We start from the raw sequence: 11,144 nt of genomic DNA on the forward strand, positions 1-11,144 counted from the left end.
TTTTGGTGGCAGAATCAGGCGCGGGTATATATACGCTAAACGTTTGTGGTTTTTCCATTATTTTAGGGAGATTTATTTAAAGGTAAATTAATGAAAATGATTTGAAAACTTTGAGTTTTAACGATAAAGGATAAAGTGAATCGTACCATGATTGACTTTTTAGTGTAAAAATGTGGTTTTTCATTAAAGTGAACAGTATCGGAAGCTTTTTGTTAAAGTTCTATTTATTTAATGGGTGTGATATTCACACATCCTTTTTACTTCTTCCACATCTTTTTAGTTTTCGGCCATCAGATCGGATGAATTGAAGAAAATCAATGAATAGAAATGAATAAGAGGCGTGTGAGAAGTAAAAATGGGTAGGTAGATAGCACATCTCTTATTTGATTGAGATTCTTAGAGATTTTAATTTTTTTAATAAATTTAGGGATATTTAATTGAAATTTTTTATTATCCATCTAACCTCTTTTTACTATCTTTATTAACTTATTACATAATTATCATCAAGTGCAAAATAAAATTAACAAGAAAAATCAGATTTATTTATAAACTCATACCCAATAATGAAACCCTAACCATTAAATAATTTTTTTCCTTCATTCCACTATGGCAAAAATCCTAAGACGCTCTCATAGAGAAAAACAAGCTCTTTTATTGGATAAACGTTAATTTTGAGGTTTAGGATCCTCTAACTAAGGCATGAATCAGTTTATGCAAGAGTTGGATTATTGATTTATATGTCATATACTAACGTTATGATTGTTCCGGGCTGTATAAGTTTCCCAAGTGTTTTCATGTTCATTTTGGACAATGTTTACCAAGGCTTCTACTTAATTTAAATAACATAATTATGACATCCTGCTTTCTTTTATTGGATAACAACTACATACTTTGTTTCATTGTTTTCGCATTCTTCTCAGCTCTTTTCATTTGATTCTTCAATTCACCGTCATTCTAACTCTCTTCATTACACCACCACTTTCTGACACACCCTGACCCGGAATGTCCACTTAGACACCCGAATCGTGATGTGTTGGGCGACACCTGGAATATAACGAAGCCTTAAAGTGCAGTGATGTGGAAAATGTGAATAAATTAAAATCTAAAAATGACTAATCTAGAGTGCACATGTAAGCGGAATTGAACTCATGTCACACAAGTGATGTTAGAGCATAGATTGCAGTAAAAAAAGAGTAAGGACATTTATACCGAAAGGAAAAGTCTCCTACATGACAACTTTTACTAGCAATCCTCGTTGTCATGAAACCTCTGCCACTAAAATCCTGGAGTGGCGAAAAACAAGGATGAGTGGGCCTAAAAAATTAAGTTTTGTAAAACCTTTTCGAAAAGAGTATCAAGTATCAAGTTGAGTTCTTTTTTTTTATTATTAATAGATAACATCTATGTTTCATATAACTTTTTCTTTTTTTTTCCAATAATTTGAGTATAATCTTTGGAAATTCTCTTGATAGTTACAATATTCGTGGATTGTAGGAAGAATTGGAGTGCATAGACCTCATCCACATGTGACAGGTTTTAAGAGCAACTCTACCCTCTAAGGTAATTATTGCTCAGGCTATTGAGCAAATGTAATTATTGTCCAAGCTATTTAGGAGGGGAGATACACTCGAAAGTTACTATTCACTAAGACAATAATTGTCTTTGCTCAATAGTCTAGCAATAATTACCTTGGTAGGGCGGAGTTGCTCTAAATAATCACTCAAAGCGTTTATTGTTACACGTGTAATTGTGTAGTAAGATACAATGATTTAATTAAGTAAACTGCGAAAGAAACAATGGTATGCGTATCAGCAAATTTCTTCCCACCATTGTATATTAATGATTAGGGAAAAGAATTACTCATCAGCCAAGAATGCACTTAGATCGTATGGTACAAATTGCATCAACGCATACAGTATGTGATGAAACAAATAAGGTCTGCATGCTCAGGATTAAGAATGATACTCATACCTTATATAATCACATTAGTAAGAGCTCATTTGGATGTGTTTTTAAAATGGCTAAAAGCGTTTTTAGAGAAAATATTTTTTTGTTCCAAAATCATTTAAATTGTTTTCTGTAAGAAGCACTAGTTATGTGCTTTTTCTAGCAAACTTGCATTTTTACTAAAAATTGATTCAAAAAACATTTCAACTAAAAACGCTTTCAGTTATTTTGAGAACACATCCAAACAAACATTAAGTCAACATGCCTAATTGCAACCAAACACACAATAAGCAAAACATATACGATTACACAAAAGAACTCCCAGGCTTAATTATTTAACGGCCCAAAACTTCACGATCCAACTTCACAGAGCCAACCCAGATAATATTACCGGGTAACTGCAGGCCTGCAGTGGAGCCCGCCTTCACCCCCACCCATCATTCCGAGAGCAACTTTCCCCTCTCTCTCTCTCTCTCTCTCCATGAAGCAAGGCATCGAAGGAAGCTGAGAAATTCAAACGCAGAGAAAGCGAGCTTTCTCTCTCCCCCCCCCCCCCCTTCTCTCCCAATCAAAACCCTTTCGCTCTGAAACCCTAAAAAAGCAGAAGAACAAGATGGACGACTACACGAGGGAGATGATGGACCTCAAGACTCTCGTCACTCGCACCCTCGAGAAGAAGGGCGTACTCGCCAAGATCCGGGTACAATTTCAAATTCCCTTTTTGCCCATTCCCCCCTTTATCTTAATGTTCGTCATCTAGATCTCCTTTCTGTGATTCCGCAGCTGATTTTACCCCAAAAACGAGGTTTTTTTCTCGGGTTCATTGCGTAAATTTCCCCCAGCTTTGTTGACTTCGGCTAGGGTTTTGCAATTTCAAAGCTTGTCTGCTTTTTATTTGCTTATCTGTAATTCGAAGCCTCGGATTTTGAGAAATGCGATGCATAATTAGGCAGTGATTTGTGAATAATCGAACTTGTTATTCGGGTTTTTGGGTTGTTTTTATGATTAATTCAACAGTTTTGTTTTGGTAGGCTGAGTTGAGAGCAAGTGTGTTTGAGGCAATTGAGGAGGAGGACAAGGTCATCGAGAAAGACGAAGGCTTGCCTCCAGCATTGCTTGGTAGCTGCAACGATCGCGCTAAACAGCTCCACGCTTCTCCTTCGGGTTCGTCTACTAACTCAATGCTTATGCTTGTTTAAAACCTTTTGCTCATCAGTTAAATTTCACTTTGACATGCTTGTTATAGGAAGGTTGCTTACGGCACTGATATGCGAGTACTTAGACTGGGCGCAACTAAACCACACGCTAAAAGTTTATCAGCCTGAGTGTAATTTGGTAATCATGTAAACTTTTAGTGCAGAAAGTGTCGGGTGTTTTCAGTAAGTTTTGAACTAATGTGTTGGCCATCTTATGCTAATGGATGTTGCATTTATGTTTTGCTGAATTGCAGCAAAAGGATTCTTGGAAAGCTGAGTTGAAGGACTTTAGTAGCAAGAATGGATATGATCTTAACCGAAATGGAGATAGTGGTCCTTTGCTTTTGGATGTGCTTGAAGGATTTTTGAAATTTGAGGTTTGGTATTATTTTCGAGTTAAAACACAAAATTTTCAAGTTCATTTCAGAATCTGCATTAGGACTTTTTTTTCATGGCAATATTTTATTGGCTTCAAGGTACATTTACACCAATTGTTATGTCTTATCATGTAATTAAGGCTTAGTTTTCTGGACGTAGTACAGATTGATTAAGATTGCATGATTTGTTCTCTGGTTACGTGTGGGCACTTTTCCTCTTTTTCTTTAAACCTATTGGTCAGTTATAGGATGGGATTAATATACAATTTAGAGGTTCAACTGACCTAGGGAAAAAGTTCCCTGGCTATAAGAGAAAGGGGATGCTGAATTGATAATGAAGGAAAAATACAAATTTCTTTAGCTTTTGTTTTGTTTGTAATTATTCCTTTGGTGGATTGCTTACCACTAGATTGTTTTACTACAGAATCTATCTCAATCAAGGGGTACCGGAAGGAGGCTAACGACTTCAGAAACAGAATCCCTGTCCAATTTAGATTCTCGCAATATGAGAAGACCTTCTTCATCATCTGTTGCTGGTGGGCTACCTCCACTAGGAAGGTGCTGATCTACCTTACTGCCCCAATATTACGTGTTTGATTTTCCCCTTTTATTTTGTCCTTCAGCTCTTAATTGATATTAGTTTGTTGGTGTGCTTATGCTAGGCCTGGTGCATCTTCCCAGTCATCTGGTGAGTGACAAGGCTATTTCTTGTGTCTTCCCTTTACATGATTCCTTTTGTTTCTCTTTATCTGATACATTGTAGCATGTTCAGATCGAAGAGGTGGGTCCTCCATGTCTGGCTACAGGAAAGATGACTACAGCTATAGATACGACAGTGATGAAAGTCCAGAGGATGTCATTCGAGCTTCAAGTGCGATGGAAAACCTCCAGTTGGATAGAAAAGCTCGCAATCTAACAACATCTTGGCGGTATGTTCTCAGCCCCTTTTTGTTATATCCACGTTAAACTAAGACTAGTTGACCATAACAAAAAACAAGACTAGTATAAAGCTTTCTTTCCAAAGAAGCTGAAGAGTGATGAGAAATGGTAGAGAGATGGATTTTCAATGGTGTTGAAAATCAAAATAGGGCTATTTGCCATGTGTTCTGTTTCTTAGGTGGTTTAATCCAAATGTAAGTATAAATGGTTGCATTTTCCATGAGATCATATTGTTTTGACCAGCCAGTAAATGCACAGAATTTACCAGTGAATGACATGCTGACCCACCCTCCCCCCCTCCCTCCTTCCCGGTGTCATGTATAAATGAAGGATGTGAAATTTTGAAACCTTGTGATTTAAGGTTCGTTTTAAGTCATCATCGAGTAGCATTTGTATTCAAAAGAGTTAGGAATCACACTTCTTGTGCATTGTTCTCTTAGCTTCGTTTGCTTGATCTGGCTACAGGCACGCAGGAGATGGAATTAGTGAGGATGACGGCAGGGCTGACCAGATGTAGCTGCACGATGACAACCTTTGTATAACTGCACGGTATTTGATTTTGTGTATTTCACCCGCAAATGATAGGCATGTTATGTAAGATTATACCCTATTCTGATTTGATTTAGTGCTTTGTTCGAGTGCTTTTTGATTGATTTCTTGAAATATAAATTAGTAACTGCTTCGTGTTTGCAGTTTTCATTATAATGAAGGGTATGAAATTTCATGCAATTCATAAGGTTGAGCCATTGAGGGGCTTATTCTGTGATCAGCTGGAGCCAAACTCAATGAAGGGGGTTTTATCCTCCATGAGGCTACCACATTTCTAGCCTTAGTAAAAAATTTCATCCCCAATGAGCCGGAAAATGAGGCTCGATCCATCACTGGAGCTAGCAACTTCCTTTCTTGGGTAGCATAAAATCGGGCTACATCTAGCCCCAAAAAATAGTGGGTCTCACGAGATAAGTAGCAACCATGTGAGCAAAATTCTATCGTTCTCTCTTCACTTGCAAATACATTTATACTCTCTTTTTATTATTTTTTAATTCTTTTTTCTTACTTATTTTTCTTACAATTTGGCTAATTAATGATTGTTTTAAATTCCATAAGAATTAAAATTTCAAATTGATTTAACGTTCATAGGCATTTGTGGGTGAAATTTTCAAATAAATTTTTTTTTCAAAATTATATGATACAAATTTACCAATTGGTGCTAGGTAAATTGATGTGTTGTACTTGAAAATCAAATTATTCAGAGGGCGGAGTGGGGGGTTGTATTTTTCAACGGATGAGATTGAGATAAGATAATCTAATCTAACAAATGATTCATAAGTAATGAAATCTAACTTTATCATAATTTGAACATTTTTAGGTTGAAAAGTTCGTAAAAAGAAATTTAAGATAACACGTATAAAAATCAACTTAACAAAAGTTAACACAAAAAAATAATATGCATAAACAAATGACTACAATATATAGCTTCATATAGAGTCTAAAAGAAATAGCTCATCATTCGGAGAGATTTTTTTATAAAACTCTAAAGATTCTTCGGAGCTCTAAAATAGGCTATATTCACCGTTTTTTCAGCTCCATATAGAGCCCCTCACTGGGAATACTCTTATATATCTCTCTTTAGTAATCAAAGCTGTTATCTTGAAAGTTGGGGTCCAAATAATTGAGTAATTTTTTTTTCTTACAACAATGTATTTTACTATGGTTGTGTTTGTGTTTGGTACGCTAAAAGGAATTCATGAGAAATTATTTTTCATGTCTTTTTTCTAGGGAAAGCAAATGCAAAAGTTCTTTCTCATGTTTAGTAACAATGGGAAAATAGTAGGAAATTACTGCAGTTTTAATTTAATTAGAAGTGTGATTGTTTAAATCTTAGTAGATTGTATTTAATATTATGTTCTAAATCTTTCTTGTTGGACTTTATATTCCTTATAGGACAAAGAAGTCTGTTATATTTTCAATAAATAAAGGCACAAAGTGATGAGGATTACACCACAGAAATTCCCCAATTCTCTTCTCTTTTCTCCTTGTGTCGCAACTACCCTATTCTCTCAATTTATTTTTTTTGTCAAACGATAAATTTGTCAGATTAGATGTTAGATTAGGGAGTCGACGGAGTTCAAACCAACACCGTGGTACAATGGCAACAATAGAAATATCATATTTTTGGATACCAAAGGGGTGGAGGGATTCTCCATCCCATTATTTTTCCATGACTTATGAAATCATTTCTCACGTACATGCAATGTCTAAAATATCGATATTATCTCGATATTTTCGTCGAAATTTCCGTGTTTTTGGACTACCAATATTTCCGATATCATCGATATTTTAGACCTTGATAGGAACTCTATGTGGTACTAAGTTACTCATGTATCTTACCATGCAATGTATAAAGTGTAAAATATTGTACTAATTCATTATATATAAATGATTATGGTGTGTTTAAACTTCTTTCATTAATTACTACACATTTTCTACACTCACAATGTTTGCCAGCTCGCTATATAATCAACTTAAATCAGTTAAATCCATCATGCAATGCATTTCCTTTTAATTTTTTGTGATAAACTAATAGATAATTGACTAAATAAACATTCTGCAAAGTTTTAATAAAAATTTCCAAGTTTTTCTTACAATTTCCGTGGTTTTTATTCAATTTTTATCGATATCGATAATATCCCAATATTTCCATTGAAATTTTCGTGTTTTTAAATTACCGATATTTTCGATATCGTCGATATTTTAGACCTTGCGTACAGGTGAATAAGGAGTGAATATCACCCAAGTGATATTAATTGGAAATAATTTTGTAATTTTTTATTAATACTTTGATGACATATCATAATTATTTAAACGAAAAAAGTCATCTCCAAATACTTAAAGAAAGGGCTAAGGGCAATGGCTAACTATGTTTTACACACTCTGGGTTTGATCTGTTTTTTTTTTTTTTGGATGGATCGTGAAATTTTAATTTTCAAACATCACAAACAAAAGAAACAGGAAAAGGGCCATGATGATGATCCTATGTTCATTTTCGCTTTGCTGATGATCGTAAGTTATGTCCTTCACCACGACATTGAATGATATAAAATCTCAGGAATTTGGTCTAATCATGAGTGTAGCATTTTATCATGATGTCGAATCTCAAGTTATGCTTACCTAGTTACATGATACATCAAAAAGAGAAAATAGAAAGTAGAGTTTAAAGGGCAACGGAGAAGCTTGCTGGTGTAGCTTTGTCGATGCTTTTTCACCTTTTCTTTGCTATAATTAAATGTGAAAAGTATGAGAAAACATCTTGTAGAGATTTTGAAATTGTATTTAAGAGAAATGTGCACAAGTATAACAAATTTTCTTCCATGGTATATACCAAAGTGTTCCATAAAATCATTGGTTTAAATCTTGTACATGGGGATCTAATGAACTTTGTAACAGTTAAATCCTGCATAACATACGTACCACTATATATGTCGTAATATTGTAGTCGATTCCCAAGTGTAATTGATTTAAAGATATTTCAGTTGAAATCAGAACCCAAAGGACATTTAGATGTTGATTAAGGGAAATACTTGGTCCATTTGTACGTATGCACAGGTTATTTCATTTATGATTTTGACATCTCTATTAAAACGTTTCTCAATATAATTTATTTAAAAAAAATTGCCGACAAATTCCAACAGAAAACAGAACATGTTACATATGCGTACTTTTTTGACATTCGCAATCGTGGAGCACACACTAGATTTTTTTGCATGTGTCGTGGCGCATTTCTAAGCGACAAAAACCGCCAAAAGTAGGTAAAAATCACAACGTAATTAATCCACGCTCCCTCTCCCCAAACCACCTAAACCAGTAAACCTCTCTCTCCTCCCTCTCTCCCTCCCTCTCTCTCTCTCTCTCTCTCTCTGCAATTCAAAAGACTTTTTGGTCCCTCCCATGGCGGTTCTGAACCGCGTTTTGAGATCACGACGACCGGGAAGCTTCTTCTCGCTCCGGAGCTTCCGCTCCTCGTCTTTTCTAAATTCCGAAACTGACCTCAAAGCGTCTGCCTCCGTCATCCCAAAGCCCCTTCCCCTGCATCGCGACGTCAAGGACAGGAATGTCCGGTGGGTCTTCCTCGGCTGCCCCGGCGTCGGAAAGGGAACCTACGCCTCCCGCCTCTGCCACCTCCTCGGCGTCCCTCACATCGCCACCGGCGATCTCGTCCGCGACGAGCTGGCTGCCTCCGGCCCCTTCGCTCTTCAGGTCCCTTCCATTCGCCCTTAGGGTTTTTGCAATTTCTGTAAATTTAATTCGTTCAAAACCTAACAAAATTATGCGAAATTGCAGCTTGCGGAGGTTGTGAATCAGGGGAAATTGGTTTCGGATGAGATTATAATAAACTTGTTGTCCAAGCGTCTTGAGGCTAGTGCAGCTAAGGGTGAAACTGGCTTCATTCTTGACGGTTTTCCGAGGACGATTCGACAGGCGGTAATACCATCTTCCTTTTTATCAAAATTTTGAAAAGGGAAGCATGAATTTGCTTGAAATGTGGACATATTGATCTCGTAGGTGTAGATAACAAAATGTAGTAGTCAGAATTGAAGATTTAGTTCAGATTAGTAGAGTTGAAATGTGAAAGTAAATTTGTGGTGTCTGAAAAATGATTGCTTGTTTATACTGCCATCCAAATTCCGGCATAGCGATATTACTATTTCCATCTTGCTTCTGTTCGTGTCAAAAGTTATTGCTTTTTACGAATTTAATGTTTGTCTCGAGCGAAATCTGAATTCAGCTGGTTGGTTCAAGTCTTAAACAAGGTTGTCTTTTGTGTTATAACTTGCCTTCTAAGTTTTGATTATTTTGCAGGAAATTTTGGAGGGAGTGACAGACATTGACTTGGTTGTCAACCTAAAGCTTCGTGAAGAGGCTTTGCTTGCGAAGTGTCTTGGAAGGAGGATTTGTAGTGACTGTGGAGGAAATTATAATGTTGCCTCCATTGACATTAAGGCCGAGGATGGGAACCCTGGCATGTACATGGCTCCACTTCTTCCCCCTCCACAATGTGCATCAAAGCTTATCACGAGATCCGATGACACTGAAGAAGTTGTTAAGGAGCGACTTCGTATATACAACGATATGGTATTGTTTCAGCATCTTGGGAATGCTCTTTTATATTCTTGTCAAGTATTCAAGCATTAAACTTATCAGTGTTTAAGATTAAAAATGTATTACCATGACTGAAACACTGCCACCCATAGTTTATAAGGCATTCCACCTTCCTACATATCTACTTCAGAAACTATTCTACAGGCCGAGTGTCCAGCATCCGAAAATAGGTGGACCGTGGACCTTCTTCTCATTGCCATTGTCAAAAGTTCGCATTTGGACATTGTCCAGTCAAGAATTGTTTTTGTCATTAGTCATTTAATTTTAGATATAGCAACAATAGTATTCAGTTTGGTTCAGTTGGTAATCTGTGGATCACATATCATCTTCTTCTTGCAGAGTCAACCTGTGGAGGAGTTCTACCGAAGTCGGGGAAAATTGTTAGAGTTTGATCTTCCTGGAGGGATTCCTGAATCCTGGCCAAAGCTACTTCGGGCTTTGAATCTGGAAGACCCTGAAGACAAATGGTCTGCAGCAGCATGATTCGTAAATCCTGTACTATATACACTAGACAAGTTAGTTTTCATTAGGTAAGCTATATCATTCTTTGCAATGTCATGGAAGCAGCTGCATATAATTTGCAATTGAAGGGGAAAACTTTGGTGTGCAATAAAAAGCAGGTATGGTATTATTCGTTTGCAAAGTTGAGCATTTGTAATATTCAGTCATGTTCTTTGTGTGACTGATGCTTTAGATCGTAGTGATTATCTTTCGTGGGAAGTAAATTTTTCATTGCACCACAAGTTTGCCATGTTTTAATGAAATTGTATCGTTTAACCAAATGTAAATATGGAATTATGTACACAAACAATAGGAGGAGAAAAACATGAAAAAGTTACCGTTTGTTTTCTTGTCATCTTTTTTCCTTTTCATGCATCTGCTCTTGGGTTCTTGTTGAGAACATTCTTCTAAACTGTCAAAGACTGGGTTTACTGATATCGTTGTTCTTCATGGTCAGAAGAGGTTTAAAGTTAGAGTTCCCTCTCCCCCCTCGAACGAGGGACGAAAGGGAATGGACATGTTGCATTATGTGGGTTCTAACCATGTAAAGAATAAAATGTTGGATCGGACGAGGGTTCGCGTCGTTCGGAATCCAATCGCGTGGTGGTTGATGCTGATACTTAAAGTTTTGTTTCTGTATTTGTCAATAGAAGATAGATTGATCGACTTGTAAACCATCTGAGGTATATTAATGTTACACCTTTACAACTTTGCACCTTGAAAATATCTGTTTGTGTGTTTTTACAAAAAAATTTCTCCAAACGTGTGCAAAATATTACACTAAGGGCGAGCCTTAGCACAAAGGAAAGGTTGTTGTTTTGTGATCAGCAGGTCACGAGTTCGATTCATAGAAACAACTTCTTTGTAAAGCAAAAATAAGGTTACGTACGATAAATGTTATTCTCTCGACCCTCACAATTCGAGGGTCTTGTCGACTTGGGCTTGCCCCATATGTGCAAGAAATTACCCAATGATGTCAAAGTTTGATGAAGTTATACCCTAGAACACTGTTTGTCAAGCCAAT

The 11,144-nt window shown here is 36.5% G+C and overlaps 2 protein-coding genes across 4 annotated transcripts; both read left to right on the forward strand.

Annotated features, from left to right (window-relative positions):
• Window positions 1–2,357: 2,357 nt before the first annotated feature.
• Window positions 2,358–5,164, forward strand: LOC103446929 (protein TONNEAU 1a-like). Its single transcript, XM_008386085.4, has 8 exons — window positions 2,358–2,647; window positions 2,979–3,111; window positions 3,194–3,282; window positions 3,398–3,520; window positions 3,945–4,078; window positions 4,183–4,208; window positions 4,293–4,449; window positions 4,925–5,164. Exons 1-8 carry the CDS (start codon window positions 2,561–2,563, stop codon window positions 4,974–4,976), a joined length of 801 nt encoding a protein of 266 aa, XP_008384307.1. The 5' UTR covers window positions 2,358–2,560; the 3' UTR covers window positions 4,977–5,164.
• A 3,077-nt stretch (window positions 5,165–8,241) lies between these two features.
• On the forward strand, window positions 8,242–10,844 carry LOC103446931 (probable adenylate kinase 6, chloroplastic). 3 transcript variants are annotated; one of them, XR_530963.4, is made up of 5 exons: window positions 8,252–8,716; window positions 8,801–8,941; window positions 9,320–9,592; window positions 9,959–10,239; window positions 10,578–10,844. XR_530963.4 is itself a non-coding variant. In XM_008386087.4 (4 exons), exons 1-4 carry the CDS (start codon window positions 8,408–8,410, stop codon window positions 10,100–10,102), a joined length of 867 nt encoding a protein of 288 aa, XP_008384309.1. In that variant the 5' UTR covers window positions 8,242–8,407; the 3' UTR covers window positions 10,103–10,475. The 3 variants fall into 3 exon arrangements, 1 of the variants encoding a protein (XP_008384309.1); XR_530964.4 differs by having other exon boundaries at window positions 10,581–10,844; XM_008386087.4 differs by lacking the exon at window positions 10,578–10,844 and having other exon boundaries at window positions 8,242–8,716; window positions 9,959–10,475.
• The last annotated feature ends 300 nt before the right edge of the window (window positions 10,845–11,144 follow it).

The sequence above is a fragment of the Malus domestica genome, chromosome 07, assembly GCF_042453785.1.
Source record: "Malus domestica chromosome 07, GDT2T_hap1".
Lineage (NCBI taxonomy): Eukaryota > Viridiplantae > Streptophyta > Magnoliopsida > Rosales > Rosaceae > Malus > Malus domestica.

What these genes read in the sequence shown, in the direction of transcription:
- LOC103446931 (XM_008386087.4), top strand. Translation starts at nt 8,408, where the DNA reads ATGGCGGTTCTGAACCGCGTTTTGAGATCACGACGACCGGGAAGCTTC. An exon ending in CGAGGACGATTCGACAGGCG is followed by an intron (nt 8,942 to 9,319) that starts GTAATACCATCT and finishes ATTATTTTGCAG; the next exon opens with GAAATTTTGGAGGGAGTGAC. An exon ending in TTCGTATATACAACGATATG is followed by an intron (nt 9,593 to 9,958) that starts GTATTGTTTCAG and finishes TTCTTCTTGCAG; the next exon opens with AGTCAACCTGTGGAGGAGTT.
- LOC103446929 (XM_008386085.4), top strand. Translation starts at nt 2,561, where the DNA reads ATGGACGACTACACGAGGGAGATGATGGACCTCAAGACTCTCGTCACT. An exon ending in GCGTACTCGCCAAGATCCGG is followed by an intron (nt 2,648 to 2,978) that starts GTACAATTTCAA and finishes TTGTTTTGGTAG; the next exon opens with GCTGAGTTGAGAGCAAGTGT. An exon ending in TGCATCTTCCCAGTCATCTG is followed by an intron (nt 4,209 to 4,292) that starts GTGAGTGACAAG and finishes TAGCATGTTCAG; the next exon opens with ATCGAAGAGGTGGGTCCTCC.